Here is a 25,199-nt window from a genome sequence, read left to right on the forward strand (position 1 = left end):
TTTTATTCGTGCTGCATATCTAGCTATAGTATAAAAATGATACTGAAAAAAAATTCTTTTGTAGCTTTGTTAGTAAGATATCTGACAAGAAGCTCGAAAAATCCCAAGTTAATACGGAAAATAGTTTATCGCGAAGAGGATTTGGACTGCAGAAAAATGGGTTAAGCCAGAGATCTAGGAAAAACAAGTTTTATTACACTGTGCTGTATTTATTTCATATACAAATGTATTTTCATGAAAAAATCAATTCAACACTGGGTCAAATCTGTATAACAGGGGTTGGGTATAAAATTTTGAAGGTACTCATGAAAATCGCATTTTAAAAAAAGCAACGATTTTCACAAGCCGTGTAAAATATTCAGTTTTAATTAAGTTTTTTTTTATATTGATCCGAAATCATGTTTACTTTTTTCCGTATTATACGTATAAAATATGGTTCGAACACGTGAAGTGATGCTCAATGGATCTTTGAAATTTTGAAAACATGGTGATCTTACAGATGTTGTAAAATCATCCAGTTAAATATCGCGGGTTGACGACAAACTGTCGGAAAAAATTTCCACCGTGAGTATAGGATTTTAAAAGATAATATCAATATTTTTGAGGAATCACCAATCAGTGGGAATTGAAAAATAGTCGTAAAGATCTAACGATAACCACTCTCCTAATCGAAATGCTCATTGCCATTGGTCTGCCATTGGAAATGTTCTAGATAAATCCTATAACACCTATAGATATGGTCATGAGAAGAATGCCGAAGCTGACGCGTTCGGATCCACTGTCTTGAGGTTCATCAATGGCTGCTACCTCTTCAGCCAGCCACTCCACAATGTCAGCCTCGTAGTTTTCTAGCCAGGAGATATTTTCCTCGGCAAGTTCGATAGCTTGCTGAGCCGATGTAAGTGCAACTCCCAGAACGTCTTGTTTCTCTTCAACGAAATCCTTCAGCTACAGAATCGTTTTGGGTACCCAGCATTAATCAAGATTACTAAAAATTCATCCTAAAGTGGATTACCAATTCACATAATTTCTCATACCTTTTGAAGTTGCTCAGAACTGACCACCCGTGAGGCTAGCCCCTGCAGCATGCTGCCAATACGATTCATTCCACCGTAACTACACGAAAGTAAATCATATAATTTTAGTGCGTGTAAGATTTGTGAATAATATTAGTAAATTATACTGGAAGTGGGGTTGGATAAGCTTCTTTCCAAAGGTATACTCACAACTCGGATATTTCCTCGTAATTGTTGACGAGGAAATTGAAAGCCACGTCCACGTTGCTAGGGCTAGCGGTGTAGACCGATGTAAAAACACTAGAGGTATCCTGGGAACGAATTGAAGAATTCGTTGATATTGATAATGCCAGGTAACTGCAAAGAAGATAGTCGCCATATTAACAAGTACCTACACCGTCACACTGAAATGACAAACCGATTATGGACGTACTTATTCAATATATCCTCATCCTGGCTGCATCCTAAACTCGATAGGATCAGAGTTTGTTCGCCAGAGAAATTCGTAGCCAAGTACCTTTCCCATAGGAAATTCCACACAGAAGTATTGGCGTTTCGTAGGCCCTCGCAGTAAACCCAAGCCTTCAAATCAGCAGAAATTCTGCGAAAAAGAGACAGTTCAAATGTAAGAGGTGTCGGTTGAAATCACGTAACCTCTGAATACCGTGATTATGTAGAATATCAACTACTAACGTTGAATCGGTTGGATCTGAGCTACTGTAATAGTCCAGCAGTAGTTCCTCTGCTTTCTCCCGACAGGTTGTGGAGCCCATCCGGCAAGCCCAAGAATTAACACTCAGCCTATGTAATTTGGTGATGTGTTCATCAGAGCTTAGTTCCTCATGGCCAAGGGATTCATGGATCGGAGTAACGCGTGACAACACGTACGTCTGTGGAAAAAAATTAACGGATTTCAAAATTGAAAACAAAAAACAAAATCTATGATTCATTGAACTTCGCTACAAAATGTGTTAAACCAAAACCTGTACCTACAAATATGGTTTTTTATAGTCGAACTTTTGACCCGCAGCGAAAGCCAAACCACAGCGGTTAATAAAAAACATAGAGTCATCTCAAGTAGTATGAAGCATTTATATTGAACACAATGTATTTTCCATAATTTTTTAATCTCACCTTGAAATCTTCGTAGCCTGTGGAGTTCGCCAGCATTGTGTTCAAGTAAGTAAAAGCAGTGAATGCAGCTGCCCATGGAGCATAAGAAGTCTCTTGAGTCAAGTAACGGGTTACAGGCAAAGCGACACTGTAGTTGAGGTACCCAGCACGTGCCAAGTTTAACGAATCGTCAATGAGCTGCGCACGGTTTAGTACGTTAATAATTATGTAGGCTGACGTCTGGAGATACGAGGAAATCATGCCCCAATTAGTATCATCGTAGTTGACGCGGTAGAAACCTGCACAAGAATTTGATGCTTGAGGAAGTACGTGATTTAAGGGAAGGATACACCCGTCATGTACGTGATGGAAAAGTCCGACGAGGCTGGTGATTTTTTTCGACTATTCATTTCACGTCGAATTCAACGCGGAAAACCACCGAAAAACAGCTTAGATATTCGGACAAGTTTTACAAGTTTTATTTCGAAGGAATTGACCCACCGAAAATTCCATGGCCTTACTTGTGAAAAATGTAATAAAAAGTTCCCAAAAAAATTCATACTTTTACTCTACGACTTCCGAAAGATTTCTTCAGATCAAAAAAGTTGGTTTTGCCGAATATCTCCATAAATATAAATTTTCTGGTGAAATGTGTATCCACCAAAGTTGTAGGTCTTGTGGAGACGCGTATTTCCAATTGTACACATTTTTTCGCTTACCAGTATAATTTCTATTCAAATGGTTGGACACCCGAAGTACAAGTTTTCGAAAAGAAAATCACTTTTACGGTAACGTTAATAACATAGAGAAAGTATTATTTATTTATCAACGTTTCAGTACACCGAAGAACTGCTTATAACGACGTAACAATTCTTCATCTGAAACCTTTTGATAGATCGGGATGCTATGAGTGAACACCGTTTGGTTCAGCAGTGTTTTTATGTTTTTCGTGTGCAGACCAGGTTTTCGATTTTCAGCTACTGCTTATTGGTAAAAGCACCAAGAACTGGCGCTCGTGGGGCAGAAGAAGTGTTGTCGCTCAACATCATTGGAGACTCCGTGGTACAATGCTGCAATGATTTCTCTCTTCATCGATTGGATGTCTCCTTGGTTCCGATATATGGCGCATTTATAATAGGTAATTGATCAATTTTACGATGGTAGTTTGAAGCAAATGCACAGAAGACGGAACGTAAACATTTTATATCATAACATAAGCGAAGTTATTTAGCACATCGCAAAAAGTTTTAATCGGAATACGGTATAGTATACGGGAAGTTGAATGAATAATACTGTATCTGTATGATTATTATCATCGTAAAAATGATTTTTTTCGAGAAAAAATTGTGAATCAGGTGCTCAATCATTAGAACAAAAATTATGCAGGTAAGCAAAAAAATGTGTACCACTGAAAATCCGAATCTCGACAAGACCTACAATTTCGGTAGAGACACATTTCGCCAGGAAACTTATATTTATGGAAATATTCGGCAAAAACAACTTTTTTACGCTCAAGAAATGTTTCAGAAGTCGTGGAAATGATTTAAAAAGTAACCATCTTCTTTTTTGGAGCTCTTTATAACATTTGTCACAAATAAGGACATGGAATTTGCGGTAAATTCCTTCGAAATAAAACCTGTAGAAATTTTCCGAAAATTTGAGTTATTTTTTCGCGGGTTTCTGCGTTGCATTCGGCATGAAAAGAAGTGGTCGGAAAAAAATCACCAGCCCGATCGGATTTTTCTATTAGCTACATGAATTGACGTTTTACCCTTCTCTTAATCTACCCTAACCTATCCTGAACAAAATTTGGAGTCCCGAGGAAGTGCATGTTTTAACAGTTAATCGTTTGAATACTGTGATTGCAACCACCCGCTATTCATCACTTCTTTATGGAACATGAACTTGTGTAAGCATGCTCGTTACCATTGATTTTTTTTGTTTTAATTCTTTGGACCCTCCAACGAAATCGTGGTCACTTTTATCATATTGCATGGTGCTATTACACTCTTAACGACAGTGTCTGGTTATGATCTGTGCTATTTTCTCATCTTACCTTCGTATTCTGAATCGACAGAGGTTTCTTATACTTATGTTCATTTTATACAACCGTGTTTAAATTTTAGTAGAAATAATACCGATTTTTTACCTGTTTGCTGCACATTGTAGATGACCCATTGTGTAGGCGAGAAACCACTAATCACCACGCTATCATCTTGTGAACGAATCCAGTCAGATGGTGCCGTCGCAGTAAAGGCAATGTTAGCTTGCGAAGCAAAGTTGATTGGAATCCACCATTTGTACTCCGTTGTGTCATTCGATGAGCCACGACCCTTCAGCAGGAAACGTTCCTGGAAGTAAATCATCCGATTTCAAAATCTGTATACTTCGTTGTAATTCTGATACTGTGCTTTTGTTCTTGGAAAACAATTATTTATAGCCGGATTCGGCGACTTCTTCGTTATCTTCGGTGATGATTAGAGCTCACTATATTATTATATATTGTTTGGCCAAAAGATGCTGTTCCTGTTGGAAATAAGTCCAAAGTTGTGTATAAAGTACCTCGCAAGGATTGTGACCAATGTTATATTGGTCGAACGGAGAGGCTTTTGAAAACTAGAGTCAACGAGCATAAGAGGGACATTCTTATGGATACGGATGAAGAAACCGCTTTGACAAAATACAGGATTGATCTGAATTATAATTTTTATTTTAATGATGTAAGTATTCTTTGCCATGAAAGGGATTATAGGAAAAGACTGATTTTACAGTTGTGTAATATGGTTAGTGACGATAGTTGTGTTATTCTTAGACCAAATATTAACAATTTAAGTAAGGCATATCATAATTCGATTTCGAGTAAGTCTAGCAACTGACTCCTTTCATGACAACGGATCTAACTAGTCGAACTGTTAGACTTGTTGGCGCTTGGATGGTTGACACTTTCATCGATTATGAGTTGTCACTCTATGTTTTCTTATTACCCAGGTGTTTACTCGTTCCCGCGTTTAGCATGACTAAAGGTCGAACGTTACTATACCATGGGTTGATCCTATTTAATCACGGCTTAAGAGCTACGTTTTATTACCTTTTTAACTAACATGGTACCAAAGGAGCCCGATAAAGTGTCTTTCAAGCATACCCTAGTGGTTTTTTTGTAAGTGTTTGACTGATTTACCTGCTTGCTGTGTGTACTGTTACAGTCCTAAGTACTGTTACAGATCGATGAACTTGCTGTTCCAACCTAACTTTCTATAATTTTGTTAATGTCCGGATGTGTTAACATCTAGGAATCTTATTAGTATGTTTTTTGGCGATGTATCACGTATTTGATGTTAGTATAATAGTTCTATTGCAATTGATTTTGATTCGTTTGGTTTTCTTTGTATTATGTTATACACTTTTTTTGTATTTCTTTTTTTTTTGCATTTAAATATATTATGCTGTTTCTGAGAAGTCCCCCTCAAATGGCCGAAACGTCAAGTAATTTTGACTGCCTTTATTGGACCTATGACACTGAGAACCTATACTACATTAATGGATAAGGTCGATAAAACATTTTAATTATAGCTTACTTGTGATATTTCCTGGGTAGCTGTTGTGTAGTTTCTTGTCACGGTAACCAGAGGATATCCTTTTTGGTTTACCCAGGTATCCATTACAGTTTTTATGTCAACGTGCGTATGCAGAATTGGACTCGACATATTGGTATTTGCAGTTGTAAGCGCCTCCCAGAGATCATCAGGTGTTGCTGCACCATATGCCCTACAATGATAAATTGTAGGATATCTCAAGATTCAAATATTTTTCCAAAGTCGTAACATGTTTCATCGGGGAATGAGAAGTCGCACTCACATGTTCTGCAGGTAAAGTTGTAATCCTGCCTGGAATACAGGCCCCCCAAGGAAATGCTGCATCATACGGATGACAGAACCAGCTTGGTAAGAAACACACAGGAAGTATTTTGTTTATAAGCATGAAGACGGTAACTCCATATGAATCCGTGGGGAACGAATTTTGAACTATGAAAATCTTGGAATAGATAACGTGAAGTAGTTTATACCGATTAGCATGAGTATTTTAATATAATAGCCCGGTCGAGAAGTGAGTTTACTGAGAAAAATCGTTAGAATGGTCTTAAGAATATGGCGATTGGTGCATTGGATTCAGAATTTAAAATGGTAAAACCGGTATTTTTTAATTAATCCACCATTAAAAATTTCAATAGTTATAAACAAACAACGAAAAGAAAAAAAGAGAGTCTCCGTTTTATAGCTATAATTTCAAAAATATAAAAGATAAATGAATTTTGAAAAAAGATCCTAAAAGAGGAGGAAATTTCCGATGAAAAAGTCCGTACTCCCGGAATTCTAGCTTTATTATTTATAATTTTAATTTAACGTTGAAAATAGGGCTCCGCGCGGCCGTTTCGGTGCCTAGGCGTCACCGCCTAGCGAAGCATGCAACACGAAACAATTTTTTTATAACATTCAATATTAATTTAAAAATTTGAATGAATTACAGTGTTATCTAGACACTTGAAGGAATGTAGTCTTACCAAAAAAAATTTTTAATTCGATTTTCGTTCAAGTTATTTCATTGTTAATTAACTCATTTTTCATAGACTTGACTTTTCATAAAATCACTTGTAAAAGTTTAAAAAATGGCTCTATAAATTTTTTTTCTTTTGTGAGCTCTTCTTATATGAATAATAAACAAGATTCAGTGGTAAAAGTTTATAAAAGTTTTTTCATTTGTTTATAATGATTTTTCAAAGTTATCAAAAATGGAAAAATCCGGCTAATGTTATGAAAAAAATTTTTTTTCATAAATCTTGAATTTTGGTTGTTTTTAAATTAATATGTTGCGTTTATTAGCTTGGCTGAAAATTTTTTAACGTGTATTGTTTAAAAATTCATTATAAACAAATAGACAAGTTGAATATTTTTGAAAAATTTTTTTTGGTCATTTAATTGTCTTAGTGAAATAATGATTTTAAAAAAAAATTTTTTCTTAAAAAAATTATTTGATTGTTCAAAACTATTTTTTTCATTTATTCACCATTTAAATTATTTATTAAGAAATAATTTTTTTTCTAAAAATCATCATTTACAATTGTTAATATAATTATGAGAAAATTTTTTTTTTCTGTTTGAATTTTCATTGTTTATTTTATACACAATTTGTTACAAACAAATTTATATTTTCATTTTATTTTTTTTTCGTTGCTTTAAAAAATTACAAATACAGCCATGTGCACCAGAGTTGTAAAACAAATTTATTATTGAATTTTAAAATACTTTACCCCAAAAAATTTATTATTGAATTTTAAAATACTTTACCCCAAAAAATTTTTTTTACAACTCTGGTGCACATGGCTGTATTTGTAATTTTTTAATGCAACGAAAAAAAAATAAAATGGAAATATAAATTTGTTTGTAACAAATTGTTTATAAAATAAACAATGAAAATTCAAATAGAAAAAAAAATTTTTCTCATAATTATATTAACAATTGTAAATGATGATTTTTAGAAAAAAAATTATTTCTTAATAAATAATTTAAATGGTGGATAAATGAAAAAAACAGTTATAAACAATTAAATAATTTTTTTAAGAAAAATTTTTTTTTTAAAATCATTATTTCACTAAGACAATTAAATGACCAAAAAAAATTTTTCAAAAATATTCAACTTGTCTATTTGTTTATAATGAATTTTTAAACAATACAGGTTAAAAAAATTTCAGCCAAGCTAATAAACGCAACATATTAATTTAAAAACAACCAAAATTCAAGATTTATGAAAAAAAATTTTTTTCATAACATTAGCCGGATTTTTCCATTTTTGATAACTTTGAAAAATCATTATAAACAAATGAAAAAACTTTTATAAACTTTTACCACTGAATCTTGTTTATTATTCATATAAGAAGAGCTCACAAAAGAAAAAAAATTTATAGAGCCATTTTTTAAACTTTTACAAGTGATTTTATGAAAAGTCAAGTCTATGAAAAATGAGTTAATTAACAATGAAATAACTTGAACGAAAATCGAATTAAAAATTTTTTTCGGTAAGACTACATTCCTTCAAGTGTCTAGATAACACTGTAATTTATTCAAATTTTTAAATTAATATTGAATGTTATAAAAAAATTGTTTCGTGTTGCATGCTTCGCTAGGCGGTGACGCCTAGGCACCGAAACGGCCGCGCGGAGCCCTATTTTCAACGTTAAATTAAAATTATAAATAATAAAGCTAGAATTCCGGGAGTACGGACTTTTTCATCGGAAATTTCCTCCTCTTTTAGGATCTTTTTTCAAAATTCATTTATCTTTTATATTTTCGAAATTATAGCTATAAAACGGAGACTCCCTTTTTTTCTTTTCGTTGTTTGTTTATAACTATTGAAATTTTTAATGGCGGATTAATTAAAAAATACCGGTTTTAACATTTTAAATTCTGAATCCAATGCACCAATCGCCATATTTTTAAGACCATTCTAACGATTTTCCTCAGTAAACTCACTTCTCGACCGGACTATAACACAATATCTCCCGGAAATTATTTTACAATAAAAATATTTCTTTCTGTGGAATATTTTTTCTTTTCTAATAAGTACGTCACGGTTATTTGAACAAATAACACAAGCATGAAATTTGTTATCAATTTACTGCCACGCTTGTCTTAATGCTGACTGCAAATGATAGCTTAATGATAGATCGATCAAGCGTACCTTTCGAATAAGAGATAGTGTCGAAAATTGCGTTAATCTCGCTCGGACTGTAAACGTCTTCATTGATGGGATGAGACGTCTCTAAACTATCGGCGAGTAGTGCAGGGTGATAGTAATCGACTGTGAATTGTTCTGCTAGACGCCAAGTCGTTTCAACGGTTGCTGTCGAGTAGTACTCGAAATACGTTGCAAATCCTTCATTGAGCCAAAGATATTTCCACCATAGTGGACTCACCAGATTACCGAACCACTGATGAGCGAACTCGTGTGCAATCACCGTCGCGATGTTTTGTTTGTTTCGTGTGGTCGCCACACCATCTTTATACAACAGAAGCCGCTCTCTGAAATTATATTTAATCATAATTGCTGCTAATTGTTGCTCTTCGAAGAGTTGACCGTTCAATTCTCAAAAGCCCGTCAAAAGAAACTGGTTTAAAAGTAATTTATCCTCTCACAAATTATTTCGATTCAAAACGGTTGTCTGACATTCATTAAAGAATGCATATTTAAGCGGATTAGGAAGCGTAGAATTTCGAAATTTTTCATTATTAAAATTTTTTCATTCTCTTACTACAATCTCTTCCAAACACTTTAGCGTAAGAAAAACTGAAAAATTCGCAAAATTGAGCTCAGGTGAACTAGGAAGGCCTTGAGGGCTGAAAATGTGTTAAGTCTTCAATTCGCTTTTATAAACTACTGAAAAAATGTACAAAATTTTTGTTATTTCTAAGTTGTTCGGCACATTTTTGTCGATGACAATCAGTGGTACACGTAAACAAATTTTAATAATACAAGATATTCAGCGTTGAAAGCAACCTTGCGTTTGGGTGTGGTACATACATACTTATATAAACAACATTTGTCATTGGTTTTTCCACAATAACTCAAAAACACTATGACAGATAGCCTTCGTTTTTTTTTAATGAAGATATCAACTTTTTATACAAAGTGAACCTACATTGATGTAAATAAATGTTTTATTATTGTTGTTATACAACAAATATCATTCATTTTTCGATTTTTTTTCAAATTTTAGCCCTCAGTTTCTTAGTATTCATGTTTTTTCAAAAACCTTAGGCTCAGTTTGTAGAGAAACATTCCCTGGTGATAATGGGACTTGAAAATCGTACACTCGGAATCATGGCAATAAGGGAGCGGTGCATGAGACTCGTGGTCTTGTTTATCCGTGCATATCTCCCTTAAATATTTATATTTTCCCGACATTAACCACTGAATTTTGTAGCTAAAACTCCAATAAAAACGTTGCGAAAATTAGAATGTATGTATGCTGTTTCAGTTCTTGACAGATGCCTTTTGAATTTTATCCCATTTTCGGGCTATTTTCGCTTCCGAGTCCCTTTAAATTTTCAGTAAAAGCATTGCAGCTTTTCCAACCGGCCTTCTACGGCAATGATATATTACGCGAATAATCGATTTGAGGAATTCGCATCACTATTAGAGCTTCAATAATGTCCTCAACATACTTTATCATACTTGACTTTACTGTGAGTGCCAAATGATCGATATATCGTGGTAATAATTGTCACTGGCGAACTTGAGAGAAAATATTTACTACTTGAAGAAGAGAGCTCACTTATTGATGATTCATTGCTGACAGTAAATTAAAACGATCACATTTGGTGGTATATGTCGGTGGGCTTAAGCATTTGTTTCTGTCTTCACTTTATGGCGATAACAAGAAAAAGAACCGCAACGTGTTATACAACTGACCTGTAAGTAACAAGACCCCAATTTTCCATAGCTCCCGCGGAAAAGTCTGGTATTGCAATCTGATCCATCTTCGAGAATGACAGGTTGTAGTCGATTCCGGTAAAATCATTCATATCAGCCAATATCTCCTGACCAACGGTGACGGCGTAGGTCGTAGTATTCAGAGCGTCTGAGCGAGCCCAAACCCTGAATGACTCGTCATCATTTGATTGGTATTCGAAGTCAGATACTACAAAGGCGACAAGGTACGTGGACATTAATGGCGTCGTTTCGAAATATGTCCACACTCGATTTTCTATGGTAGAACTGGAAATGGAAAGTACATTTTTCGTCGGATTGAAAATCAATTTTGTTATGGAGATTTCAGCGACGGCAAAAGCATATGACTTATAGTTTAAAACAATGGACAGACTTCGGAGAAGCCCAGTCGCGCATAAGGGTGTTTAGAGTTGCATTTTGAGAGAGAGAGTGCGCACTTGACTTACAAACAAGGTAGGTATCCCAGGTCGATCTCTCCAATTTGATTTCTTTTGTAATATGGTATAGAAGACTAAAAATTAAACGAGACGCATTTTATTTTACCTGCCATGAAACACTTTCAGGTGATGAAACTACCCTCAAAGTTAAGGCATGTCAAGGGACGATTTGACATTTTTTTTTCAGATATTTACATTTTTCATTTCTCGTTATGTTCTTTTGGATGAAACTGCCAAATTGCCCCTTGACATGCCTTACCCTGGACGGTGGTTTCATCACCATAGAGTATTTAAAGGCGGTAAAAAAAAAAAAAAATACGTATCGTTCAGCTTTTAGTCTACCATAACATATTACAAAAAAATAAATAAAATCGGAGAAATCGGCCTGGGATACCATCCTTGTTAGGCACAACAAATGTAAGGGCGGGTTTTGTTTCGAAGGCTGCAGTCGAGGATGGATAGTCAACAAAAGACGAACAGCGAAAGACGAAAGACGAATGATAATTGAGATGATTTGAACCAAGATTAGGAGACGATAGCAGAATTTGAATGATTTATATACTTACTCGGCTCCTGAAGTGGACGCAACTGCTGCGTTTGAAATAGCAGTTTGGTTCGGCCAGTGAGCGATGCTAATCGTGAAGCGTGCTTTTAAAGCCGGTTCGTCGAAGCACGGAAATGCCCGACGGGCATAAACCGGCTCAAATTGAGTAGTTGCTAGCCACCTGAAAATAAAAAACGGGTATAAGTGTTCAGCAAGTATTATGACGATATCAGCTGTTCCAGGAACATAAATACTTAAAACGATGTCCTTCCTTGTTCCCGTAAGTTTCCGAACTATTTTCGCATTTAGTTGCATGTTTCTATACTTTTCTATTTTACGTACAGAATGGCCCAGGACTATCCCCCCATAGGCTATTAACATATTCTGGTAAAAATCTGTGACTAAAACATTTTTATTTCTCATAGGACATTTGTCGTTTGCGAATTACAGCCTTTGAAATTAGCCAACCCGGTAGTATCTGATTGATCAGTACAGGGCTGGTGGATCGTCATTTGACCGTCGTGTAATTGGCAACTGTCTTGAATCAAGGTGGAGACGTAGTGAACGGTTTTGAAGGTAGATCAGAAGTGTGTAGATCGAGAGGTGAAGCTGAAGCGTCTCAGAATAAACAGAACGAAGCGTGAGTGAATGCAGAAACCAGAGTGCATGATCAGGGTTCTGGGATTGGAAGGCGATAGTCAGGTGAAATGCAGAGTCTGTCAGATAGGAGAGACGAAGAATGAGTCGTGAGTGCGAAGAAAGACTGAGTACGTAACACTATTAAAAGTAACAGGGCGTTTCAGTCACAGATTTTCACAAAGAACACATCGGTCGCGTATGGGGTGTGGTCCTAGGACACCTTATATATAAATAACACACCATAAATAAGACTGAATAGTGTGAGGCGAAATAATTCTCAGAAACTCAGTGATTGCTTAGCTGTTTCGTCTTCTTCTCCAAATCTGATTAGTATTAAGTTAAATGAAGCCAAATAAATGGACCAAATTCTAACGGAATCAGCAAACCTATATTCAAGTTACTGTTGGTCAAACTTATATAAATTTCGGCAAATAACTTATAAACAGCCTAGCCGAATTCGCTTTAAATCCAATTAATTCTAATTTCGGAAGGACCGTATCAATTAAGATCAAAGTCATGAAAATCATTTATCCATTCTCGAGATATTATCAGACAAAACACTGATCACACACATACACACAGGCATCCATCTGAAATTGTTCGGAATTTTTTAACCCTCAAAATGTCAAAACTAAAGGGAAATTTAAGTTTTCGTTTTCGGTGTAATTATAATAACTTTTCTTCATCCCTGTTGCAAGGTGGAAAGTTGAAAAAAATTTAATTTCTGTAAAATTTGCACTTAACCCTTTCATGCATACATTTTTTCTTTCATGCGATTCCCTTAAAATTTTGTATAAATGGGCTTGTGGGGTCGATGATTACGAATCTAAACTCGAATTTCGAAAATTCGAAATAGCAATTTTAATACGCGGACGCAAATTCAAAGAGTTATTTGAATTTGATAAAAATTTAGGTTATATGGTTTTTGGGGTTACTGATTCTGAATCTGAATTCAAAATTCGAAAATTCAAAATGGCAGATCCAATATGGCGGACAAACAAAAACAACAAGAAGAAAAAATTTTCAGTGTGTATTCAGTTTGTGTGAAAATTGGCATTCGGATTTTCATAGTAGTTTAGGAGAAAATACTTTTTTTCGGGGAAAAGTACAAATTGTGATCGCTTGTTTAACTGTGCTATTTTTGCAATCAATAAGTAAATTTTATATATTATTTATACTTATAAATATTTCATGGACCATGTGAAGCCAAAAAACTCGGCTGCTGTTACCAAAAAAAATATTTTACTAAATAAAAAGCTGCAAAAAAAATGTGGGACGCTGAGCGCCCCAGCATGAATCAAAGGGCTAACTCTATGGTAACTAGATCTTTTAATCACTGACCTTGTTTCCCCAGAACTCGTAGTGTAGTAGCTGCGATAGAAGCCTTCCATACTAGCCGATAAAATTCCGACATACTCAATATAGATAGAATAGTTTCCTGGTTCGAGACTAGTTGCGAAGTTCAGTGTATAAAAATGCAGATCTCTATTGAAGGTTTTGTTGCTGATCGCATATGTCACATTGTCAGATGTTACCACCACGGTGTCATTATTTATGTCAATATCGTATGCGTGCAGGACAATCGTAGAGGTTTGCTCCACAACCATTACATCTATCGTAACTTCGCCGCCAAACGTGAAATTTCCATTTTCAAGGAAGGGTACAAGTCGAATGTCATAGTGAAGCGGGATTGTGTTGTTTGGCAGTCGGTAGTCTACATCGTTGTCAACTCGCGACGTACTCGAGCGTCGGTTCACAGACTCTGACGTTACAGCAGAAATCGCCACTACTACCAAACCGACGAGGAGGTGCCATGAATACTCCATCTGTATTTTAGCAAATTATGCAATTGTCAAGAGCTTACTATCATTTTAATTTTGCATGTACTTATTGAACATCTATAATATAGAGTCACTGATTCTCTTCTACGTATTCATTAGACTGGTCAACAGAGGTTTTGTTGCCCTTCATATTTCAGTGGCCTTAGTAAAATTTTATGTCATCGACCCTTGGAACTTGGCCTTAGTTAGTCACTTTATCGACATTTTCATATTATGACTCAGAAAAGCAGTATTTAGATGCAACGTTTGATTTGTTTAATATTCAAGGCTTATTAAAAAAAATACTACGCAGCTCAATAGAATTTTTTTCCCTGATTTTTTCCGCGAATATTGGTACTTGCGAATGAAGAATTTTTGAATTAAATCATGACTATATTAGAAACCATCCGACTCCTTACAATACTACAATAACGTAAAAACTACGGCCAATCTAATATAATCATAATTTTTGAAACTGTCAAAACTGGTGTAAGATGTCCGAAAATTTTTGAATCTCAAGTGCTTCCGGCTATTAAATGTATAATATGTATTATAGTCACTGAATGATTGTGATTTTAAACAAGATTAAAGTTCGTAACATTAACATTTCAATGATTTTTTTCGGAAAAGTCGTAATTTAACAATCTTAGGAGATTGCCTGAAATTCAATACACCGTGATACAATATTGACATTATACTTACATTTGCACTCGTCGTTACCTCTATCTCAATTATTTTGAAGTTGCAAGATAATGATTTTTCTGTCAAAGTCTCGCCACGTCATTATTACGAACTGCAACCTCGTATTTTCAACGAAATTGCACACTCAAGAAAATTAGAGAAAACGATTGATACTATGATTTCAATAGAAACTAATTGCACACAAGTATTCAAGTTCATACATCTCGTCGAGTACAGTCGACAGTTGATTCTCAAGAGTACACACCCACCGCTTATCAATTTAGAATTTTTACCACTTTCTACAAAAGAAGTATGAATATGTTGAACTTTGCGATATGCGATATGCGATGATATTTGCCTGTCATAAGAATCGTAGCGGATGCACGTTTACTGATTAATATAAATTATGAATTGGAACTAGAAAATCATAATCATAATGATGTAAGACGTATTGAAAAAAAGTGCTTCGAAAATATAAATAACAGTACTTACAGATGCCAAATCACAAAAACAAGACAAAAAAAAAAAAGATTCTTATATGGATTCCACCTCGACGACGTAATTTGCAGAACTGACGAAGATCTCACTCGCGGTTCGAAGGCGAGCAAATGCGAGACTTCAAAGATATGAATCAAATGAATAGTATTTTATTGAGAACAATTGAATATTGCAGACGGAATGAAAAGAGTGGCTGATGCAAAAATTACAAAAATAAAATTCTCCTTCATGTCTGCAGCGTTCTTAAGCCGTATTTTGATTGTATTCCCACTTACGACTTGTTTGTCACATGTGTTTTCACTAGTCTCTACTGAAACAAAACCTGATCTTCAGTTCGAATATCTCACCTTCTCTGACGATCGCTGGCACGATAATCACGCTTGAAGTAGAACCACGCTTAATAATGGCTTCCAAATATAAGGCTCTAATAATCTAGCAATGATGAATCGTTATCACATAACAAGTATTATCTTATCAAGCAATACCATCTCTTTATAGGCATGTCTGGCTTCAGAGGCAGGAAACTGCGTTATTGAGGAATTGATCAATAGGTGCACGTATCTTTCCAATTATAAACACATTTCCATAAAGTACTAGAGCAGTGGAATCATTTTTAGCTACCCTTTGATCATGTATTTGTGAACGGTCTGGTTTTTTTCATAAGGTGATGCTTCAATACCCGACCTAATCACTTCCTATTATATATGTGTGTACTCACTGCATCAAGTAAACATTGTCACATCTTTGTCGGATATTTTCCAGTGTCAGAGATGATGTGTTCCCAATACGTTATTATGTTATTATATTTTAATCTTTTAATTCACGCTGGGACTCTCAGCGTCCCACCTTTTTTTTGCAGCTTTTTATTTATTAAACTACTATTTTGGTAACAACTGCCCAGTTTTTTGATTTCACATGGTTCCAGAAATATTTTTTAATCTAAAAATTTTTTTAATTTATTTATTTACTTATTGCAAAAATAGCATCTCTAAAAAAATGGTAAAAAATCGTATTTCTCCACGGAAAAAAAACATTTCCTCCTAATTTACCATGAAAATCTGAATGCCAATTTTCGCGCAAACTTAATACACAACAAAAAAATTTTCTCCTTGTTCTTATTTGTCCGCCATATTAGATCCACCGTATTGAATTTTTGAAATTCTAGTTTAAACTCGTAGTCAGTGACCTTAAAAACCATGTGTTACGGGGTGGATGGTAGTTAACACAAGGAGCGGCTATCGATGACCGCATCCACGCGCAGCTGTGATGTTATTACATCATGTTTCGAGTTTGTAACCCGTCGACTACACGCACGTACGAAGGATCACAGGAAATGAGAGGATAGTTGCATTGAGGAGTTTAATGTTTTAGTGTATAATTTATTTATTGTCAAAGATATGGAGAGTACAGTGAGAAAATGTGGACGAAGAAAAAAGGAAGAGAGGTGAATTTAGATGTTGGCCGAATCAAAGATGACTTGAGAATGTGTACATAGAAGGAAGGATAGAAGGGACTGGGTAGTCGCAGTTTAGGAGTAGAGGGAGCATACTGTTAACTCGGCAAAGATAAGGAGAGGATGCAGAGTGTATAACGACTACAAGACTGCGAGAAAAGAATGTGAGGTCTAGAGGACGTAACACACGTAACATAAAGTTTTATGATGATGAAACAACTTATTGAATTTACATCCGCCATATTGGGTCCACCATTTTGAATTTTCAAATTTAAAGTTCAGATTCGTGATCAGCGACCGTAAAAGCCCAACAATGCAACATTTCAAGTGAATCACATGTAAGGAAAGATGTATGCATGAAAGGATTTGTACTTGATGCATCTAAAAAACTGATGCAACTGGTAGTATAATTATTTGGAACCACATAACAAATTTCATATGCTTATGTCTACACGCGAATAGAGCTTGAAAATTTCTATGAATAAATACATCAATGCTGGATGCAAAAATCTGCTCTCTTTGCAAATCGATTCATTGTATTACGGAACGACAGATTTCCAATCGGTGTAGGGATCAGGTTAGAAGAACTAAGTGATAAGTCTGATATAATTGCGAAAATCCATTCTACAATGGACGTTTCATAACTTCCTGCTCTCAGGAAGCTCAGGGTGGAGCGGTCAAAAAAATGAATATAGTTTACGGCTTCTGTGTAGTTAAAAAGCAATTAGAAATGGGGTCAACATGTAATATTGCATTTATTGCACCTCCAACAGCATTCAATGTGGTATTCTAATTGTAAATACCTGCTTTGAACCCGCTCGTGGTCATGGAAGAATACAGTAAGACGAGTCTGTGCTTTGCGGTATACCATGCACAATATGAAATTTTACGAACACGCATTTGTACATCCGAAGGATATGTGTGTTTATGCATATCTCGTAACATGATTGACTAGGATGGATGTAGTTTACTATATTGAATGAGTTATCCAGTCGGATCAGTATTTCACGTAATCACGTAGTTACTGATCGCCATAGCCACAAAACTTGAGATAAGAAATAAACTTGATGTAAGAACTGGTGCACCGCTTTCAAGGGTTGTCGTTTCTACGTCTGGAGGCAGTGTGGTAACCACAGGGGCAGCAGTGCTATCAGAAATGAAGCCCTGTTCAGACAACCATTCCTCGATGAGTGGTTCATAGTTCGAAATCCATTCCAGATTTACATTAGCAGTTTGAAGTGTACGCTGGATTACTGCAGAGCTCGCACCTAATGCTTCAGAGCTGGTAACTTCTTGTAACTAAAATTGTCCAAGATGTGAATACAATGGGAATCTATACGCATATCGATAGTGAATTAATCGGTAACTGCTGCCATAATTGAAGTACAGAGAGCTCGGTAAACGCCTGCGAATTATGTTCATGCATTTATTCGAAATAGTATTCTAGTTGCTTTTCCCAATTTCGATGAATAGACATGCAGACTCCGAAGTGGCGTTCAAGTAAAATGGATTGTTTACCAAGATCGAAAGATTTCATTTGACAGCATGAGTGATAAATTTATGACTTGACGTACCTTTTCAAGCTGTTGCTGGTTGGTGATACGACCCGCAATACTAATGAGCATGTTATTCACATCACCCATTCCTCCGTAGCTACAAGAAAGACATTTATTAAATGATTGGTTTAGAAACCGCTTCTAATGCTAATTGGTAGTTGATAAAAACTTTTTAAATTACTAACAATTCAGCGATGTCTGCGGTGTAGTTTTCGATGAAGTTCAGAAGTATGTCAACGTTATTTTGGCCACTGTTCAGAATGGCTGAGAAGACCGTGTATGTATCTTGTGATCGGATACCTGAATTCGGTGTAATGGATAGCCGCAAGTATCTATAAAACGCAGAAAACAAACAATTGGCTAATGTGAAAGAAAATGTTTGAAGAATACTTTCATACTAGCGGATCGTGCGGGTTTTGATTGTACTTCTCAATTATTTCCGGATTTTCAGTGCATGCCAATCCTCGCAGGAGCAAGGTCTCTTCGGTGGCAAGGCTAGCTGTCAGGAACCGATTCCACATTATATCCCAAGTTGTCTCAGGGACGGTTTTGACACCCCAACAATACACAACTGATCTCAAGTCTGGGTCAACCCTACAATGATTAAACTGGCATTAAAGACCCCATTTTCGACCAACATTTGAACCATTTCGCACCTCAAGTTTATACTTACGGATTCAACTGCGGATTAGTGATCCACAAGTCGAAGAGAGATTCAGCCGCGGAACGAGCGCCCGGGTAATCAATCTGACAAGCCAAATTGAGAACTTGCTCTCGATGGATCCTAGTAGGATGATCGTCTGCGGTATTGGGAACCCAGCCCAAGGTTTCTGTGACGTTTGAAATCAAGCTATGCAAAAATCCCTGCCAGGAAACGTAGTTTTCACTGCTCACAAGGATCGTATTGAGGTATCTGATATCGGCGATGGCAGCGCGCCACACAATGAAGTCAAGGTCATTGGTGATGTAACTGAGCAGGTCCAAAGCGATTGAGTAGTCGATGTATCCAGCGCGCGCCAAGTTAAGTGAATCATCGACCAATATGGCTCTATTTATGGCATTGATCTGATCGTAGTCCGTGCTCTTCAGATAGTCGATGAGCATCCGCCAGTTTTGAGTATCGTAGTTGGTCCTGTAAAACCCTATCCCTTGACAATTTGCTATTACCCAGGTATCGTTCGCGAATCCGTTCATCATAATAGCTTTATCTTGGGCGCGAAGCCAGTCGGGTTGTATAAAGGCACTGTTACATCGCGTGGGGTTGGTTCCCAGAGCAATCGTGATAGGGATCCACCACCTTTGAGCTTCTGGGTCAGCTGTCGGTGAGTTGCGATTCATGAAGAATCGTTCTTGGCTAAATGCCACTACCGTAGTTGAATAGTTTCTCAAAACGGTGACTAGGGGAAAACCGGCTTGTTCTGTCCATGATTCCATGATTGTTGTGATCGGCATATGGTTTTGTAGCGCGCTATTACTGTCAGCCACGATTTGCATTTGTTCCCAAAGTTCACTCGGTTCAAAAGTTCCAAAAGCTCTGTAAGGGAGAATTAGCCATTTTCACTATCAATTATGGTGTCACACGGAAAAACACATCTGCTTTATAAGATAATTATGTTATTAGCCTAGTAACTAGTTATTTCGAGATCTTACAATGCACTCGCTACAAGACACATCAGAACACGGTACACCTTCGCGATCTTGAAGAATAGCTAATTTAGTTATATTTTTTCAATAATATTTGTGTAGGTCTCTTTCCATTACTCATTAGCCTCGGCACTAATATGGTTTTCATTAAGCAACAAGATTTCTTGTTCCACTCAGAAGAAAATTTTAGCAATAAAAATATTGATGTGAGCCTAACACCGTTGTTTTTAGTGCACTGTACAATGAGATGAGTATAGCGGTGAGGCCAAGTTAACCAATCCAACAACTTCGTCAAACATACCTAATTCCAACATCGGCTAGATTTCTACTCTCGTTGATCTTAAATGTTAGTTAACAACTAACTAACTTACGTTTGGTTGAGGTAATTTCGCAGCGCAAGTTCAAAGAGGTCTTCCCTCATCACGCGGTTGAGCATACGTATCACGCAAGCACCTACACGTTAAAATTCAATGTTTGAGAAATCAACGGATAAACAAGTAACATGCAGTTCAGGATACATTTAAAAACCATACTGCACGGATAAAGATATAGCTGCGAAAATAATATTATTGTCATGTAAAATATTCTTATATGCAAAATTCATTTATAAGTTTATTCAGTACTTTATAAAACCGAATTTACTCTTTACGATACCACTTGAATGCTTTGATGAAAACCACGCCTTATTACCAACTTGTGGGAAATAATTTTATGATTGAATTATTTATTTACCTAGCCATATTTCACATCGTTTCATACTCGACATAAAAAATTTAAAAAAATGCAACGTATCTCGATTTCCGTATCCTCTTCACTTAGAACTCAATGTTTCAAGTCGAGAATCTCGACGCAGACAGCAAGTAGAACATGTAAAATCACTGCTGTGAAGATGAACGGATAATACTTACTTTTGGCATAAGCGATATTGTCGAAGCTACTCCAGATCGAATCAGGACTACCTACAGGGTTGGTCATCGGACGTGTCGTTTCCAAAGAATCAGTAATCAAGGCTGGTAGCTGTTGATCAGTGATTGCCCTTTCAGCATAACGCCATATCCAAGTAGTTAGTGACGGTACTCGGTATTCCAAGAAACTAGCAAAACCTTCGTTGAACCAGAGATGATCCCACCATTTTGGAGAAACCAGGTTTCCGAACCAGATGTGAGCAAATTCGTGACTGATGATGGAACTGATGGTCTCGCGAGCCGTTGTGCTAGATTCGCCATCTTGCCAAAGAAGCAACCTCTCTCTGGAAAATTATTCGCCAAAATCAGAGGCTACATCAGCTAGATTTCGTCTCTTGACGTTCGAAAAAGGTTCGCATTGGTTATTAGTTAGCAATCTGCACCTTTGAACTGAGCATACCTGTAGGTGATCAATCCCCAGTTCTCCATTGCACCCGCAGAAAAGTCTGGAATGGCCACTTGGTCAATTTTAGGCCAGGGATCTTCACCCAGTATATTCAAACACACCTGGTAACATGCTTGCGAAGTTTCGAGGGCCCAAGACCCGGTATCAACTGCCTCTGACCGTGACCAGATGGCGAAAAATCCGTCCTCGCTACTCAGCTTCTCGAAATCCGAAATGACAAAGGCTAAGAGATAGGTCGACATCACTGACGTTGTCTCGAATTGCGTCCAAACACGACCTCCAATTGTTGCGCTAAGACGTGAACCACAACGTTTAGCATGAGGTGCATCAATGTGCAAAATATAAGGTTGTTGCGACTTACTCGGCATCGCTAGTAGATATATTGGGCATGTTCGAAAGGGCAGTTTGGTTTGTGAAATGCGCGAGGCGAACACTGAAGGTTGCTTTCAAACCTGGTTCATCAAAACAGGGAAAAGCACGACGAGCCGACGTAGCCTGGAATTGCGTTGCCACAAGCCACCTGAAATGAAAGTTAGTAAAGAGTCGTAGATAAGAGAAGTTGAACGAGATTAATTTAAGTAGCTTTTGTGGCGTCCAAATAAATACTTCACTCATCTGCACCTGAACATCAGTTATTATATTGAAATCAAAATACAATTAGCATCACGGAATATCGGAATTCACTGGAATGTAAATGTGTGTCTTTTTTGACCTAATTTTTTCTAGATCACAGTGTGAGATAGAGTTATCTTTATAACTTGCACACGATACACCACAGGCTTATTGACATTAACCCTAATGTTACCAAATATTCAATAAATGTAACTCAGTATGTGAACCTGTACAAACATTTTTCTGGAGATGCTTTTTGGCTATTATATTGCCGTGATGCCTAAATTGTATCTGCACTGTGCACACAATTTTATCGTGAGAGCTATTAAACTATTGACCTGGTTTCGTTTCCGATTTGGTAGGAACTGCGGTAGAGTCCACGCATATCTGTTAACAATTCCCCACCGAAACTGAAGTAAAGACGATAATTTCCGAGTGGAAGATTTTCTGTAAAACTGAGAATCCAAAATTCTCTATTCTCATCATAAGTCTGAGTAGCGATGGCAACAAAAGTCTCGTTAGCAACGTTGTACAACGTAGTCGCAGACTGGTTGATGTTCAGGTTTGCGCTGTGTACAATAATCACATTTGTTAAAGCAACCACTGAGATGCTGATGTTAAGTTGGCCTGTGAAAGTGAACTCCTGGTCAGGTGTGAAGAGCGGTACTAGTTCAAGATCATAGTGGTTTGGGATAACCGTGGACGGCAGTCTGTAGATTAAGATCGAGGTGTCTACCGGGAAGTTCTCGTCGAACTTCAAAGGGGTCGACCACGTCAGAGTAACCACAACTGCGACCACAGTCGCGATCAAAAAGCCAGAATTCTGCATGGCTGAAAGATGAAGACGTGGTATTTAAATGTCAAATATATATGAATATTTTAATAAGGCAAAATGCGACGAACACGGCAGAAACTGCTGTACTTCGTGTTTTGACTTGACCTTTTGAGTCGCACCTTATTTTGCTAACTCAACTTTTATCATAAGATGATATTCAATGGTTTTTCGGGTCACTGATTACGAAGCGGTAATTAAATAACAAGAATTCAAGATGCCGGATCCAATATGGCTGACGAAAGTTTCATATCTAATCAAATCTGGTGAAAAAACTTTAGACAATGGTTTTCGGGGCTGCTGATCTGAGATCGAATTTAAAAAATTCAGTATGGTGAATCTCATATGGCGGCCATCAATTTCAAATTTGATCGAATCCGGTCAGAAAATTCTACGCAGGAGTTACGGTCGTTGATTGGATTCGCCGTACTGAAATTTCAAACTTTGATTTTAGATTCGTTATCAGCAAACCCAAGAACCTTGGACAGAGTTTTTTCTCCGGATTGGATTGAATTTGTAATTTTTGTCCACCATATTCGATCCGTCGTCTTGAATTTTCAAAATCTGACTTCCGATTCGTAATTAGTGACCCCAAAAACTTCTGACTTATGTAAAACATGTATTTATATAGTGAGTATTTACAGAGAGAGACTTTATCGGAAATGAATTATTTCTTCAATATTCACGATTTTTCTAAATCAGTTTATTTCTAACAATAACATCTTACATTACACCGCAACAATTACTCTCGATTATTGAAAAGCTATTAACATATTGTCAGAAATGGCAAAAAATCGCAAAGAAATATGTTGAAAAGTTCTCAAAATACAAAAATGGATATAAAATAGATGGTAAAAATACATACCACTATGACTCAAAGGCTTAAGAGCTCAAAGTAAATTTTCATGGACTAATATGCCTAGAAAGATACGTTGATGGTATTGATACGATTCTAAATCCTTCGATAGTAAAACCAATATGTTACAGCGCTAGTATGCATACTGAAACATAACAGTCATCACTCTTATCCACTTTCTAATATAACACCATACTTTGGAGAAAAACCTCCATTATATAGGTTTCACTTTCACTTAAACTGTTTCTATACTCGATATACAAAATAGTTTCAGGTACATTACTCTACGCACTAAGTATTTCGAATCATTTACCTGACTGAAGAAGATGGTTATGTCCATGCGTGGTAAAAAGACACCTCGACCACCATCAGAAACGTGTAGCTTCACGATATTTAAGGCAGATTCTAATCAGGTGATCTTCTACTCATCCACGATAAGATGATGATTTATCTCTCTGGAAATCCTTTCATAGACAACGAATGTAATTGATGACCGATCCATACAAAACTGATAAAACACATTTATTTGCGAATACGGATCGATGAATGACATAGTATTTTAATGTGCTAAGTGGATGCAAAACCGAAACTTCAAATAAGCTTTACAACAAGAAAAATTACGATTGGATGACTCTTTCAGACAACTGATATCTAATTGTTAGATAGAAAAATAAGTTTTAAACCACAGTGTGTTCTGCTACGTTTGTTATACCGTAGCTACATGAATTGCTTTATTTGTACTTACTTGCTATTGTTGACTTTTTAAAATCTTAGGGGAATTAAAAGGTTTCAATTAGTAAAATGCAATATAAAAAATTTACTCAAAAAATTTGAACAAAATTTGACGGCTTCTCAAAGTTGGAACAACAGTACAAAAATCGCGGTCCAAATCCAGGCGATCGAAGCTTACACCCTGGTCAATTTGACATGGAATGCCCCATATTCTTGAAACAATTCACTATGCAAGTGTAACCAAGAAAATTTTAAAACATGCGTATACCGCGTATAAAATATGGGTAGAACATGCATCAAGCTATTTAAAAAAAGGAAAAGGTGAACAGATTCAATTTAATAGTCCTCATTATTTCACTAACATTTATTACCTGGCATTAGCTGAATCATAAATCCAATATTTATGTCCTCCGGGCATTGACAATAATAACGAGATATTCCAAATTATCATATAATGTCAGGTCGACACTCAGTGAAAGACTTTTCAGTTTTTCTGTTGACACGTCGAGATCTAACTTTCACTCTGATTAGGTGTTCAATGTTGATTGTGTCCCATCACTATCCATCACTATTCATCACCATCACCATTTAAAGTAGCCTAGGATTATTGATACGAAACAGTGAAAAACAATAAACAAATTCACATATATGTATAGTCTTTATTATTGTCTACATTTATTGAGAAGAGAACTGCATAATCCGTTAGTTAATGATCCGGAGACGGGCAGGTGGTCAAGATAAACAATTCCTTTTGACAACATGTCCAGTCGAGATCCGTTAGACTTTGTCGAAATAATTCAAAACTGACGCGAATCGTTTTTTACTAGTTCTTATCAATATTCCTAGGCTGTTTCATACTTAACGATGGTGTCGCAAAGAACATTAAATACTAC

General features: G+C 36.3%; 2 protein-coding genes across 3 annotated transcripts; both read right to left on the minus strand.

The window, feature by feature from the left end:
- Positions 1-190: 190 nt before the first annotated feature.
- LOC124211457 (aminopeptidase N-like) lies at positions 191-15,545 on the minus strand. The gene is made up of 14 exons (XM_046610525.2): positions 15,526-15,545; positions 13,593-14,077; positions 11,635-11,793; positions 10,593-10,898; positions 8,862-9,202; positions 5,985-6,066; positions 5,705-5,894; positions 4,279-4,480; positions 2,151-2,428; positions 1,710-1,906; positions 1,450-1,617; positions 1,227-1,373; positions 1,038-1,116; positions 191-948 (listed from the first exon to the last, which is right to left on the minus strand). Exons 2-14 carry the CDS (start codon positions 14,075-14,077, stop codon positions 709-711), a joined length of 2,874 nt encoding a protein of 957 aa, XP_046466481.1. The 5' UTR covers positions 15,526-15,545; the 3' UTR covers positions 191-708.
- A 1,547-nt stretch (positions 15,546-17,092) lies between these two features.
- Positions 17,093-23,959, minus strand: LOC124211455 (aminopeptidase N-like). 2 transcript variants are annotated; one of them, XM_046610522.2, is made up of 12 exons: positions 23,888-23,931; positions 23,584-23,637; positions 22,225-22,717; positions 21,636-21,794; positions 21,269-21,565; positions 20,812-21,152; positions 20,275-20,356; positions 18,933-19,793; positions 18,686-18,853; positions 18,445-18,591; positions 18,278-18,356; positions 17,093-18,002 (listed from the first exon to the last, which is right to left on the minus strand). In XM_046610522.2, the coding sequence occupies exons 3-12, from the start codon at positions 22,713-22,715 to the stop codon at positions 17,709-17,711; spliced, it is 2,919 nt and encodes a 972-aa protein (XP_046466478.1). In that variant the 5' UTR covers positions 22,716-22,717; positions 23,584-23,637; positions 23,888-23,931; the 3' UTR covers positions 17,093-17,708. The 2 variants fall into 2 exon arrangements, with proteins under 2 accessions (XP_046466478.1, XP_046466477.1); XM_046610521.2 differs by lacking the exon at positions 23,584-23,637 and having other exon boundaries at positions 23,888-23,959.
- Between the last annotated feature and the right edge of the window lie 1,240 nt (positions 23,960-25,199).

The sequence above is a fragment of the Neodiprion pinetum genome, chromosome 2 (assembly GCF_021155775.2).
Source record: "Neodiprion pinetum isolate iyNeoPine1 chromosome 2, iyNeoPine1.2, whole genome shotgun sequence".
Taxonomy (NCBI): Eukaryota; Metazoa; Arthropoda; class Insecta; order Hymenoptera; family Diprionidae; genus Neodiprion; species Neodiprion pinetum.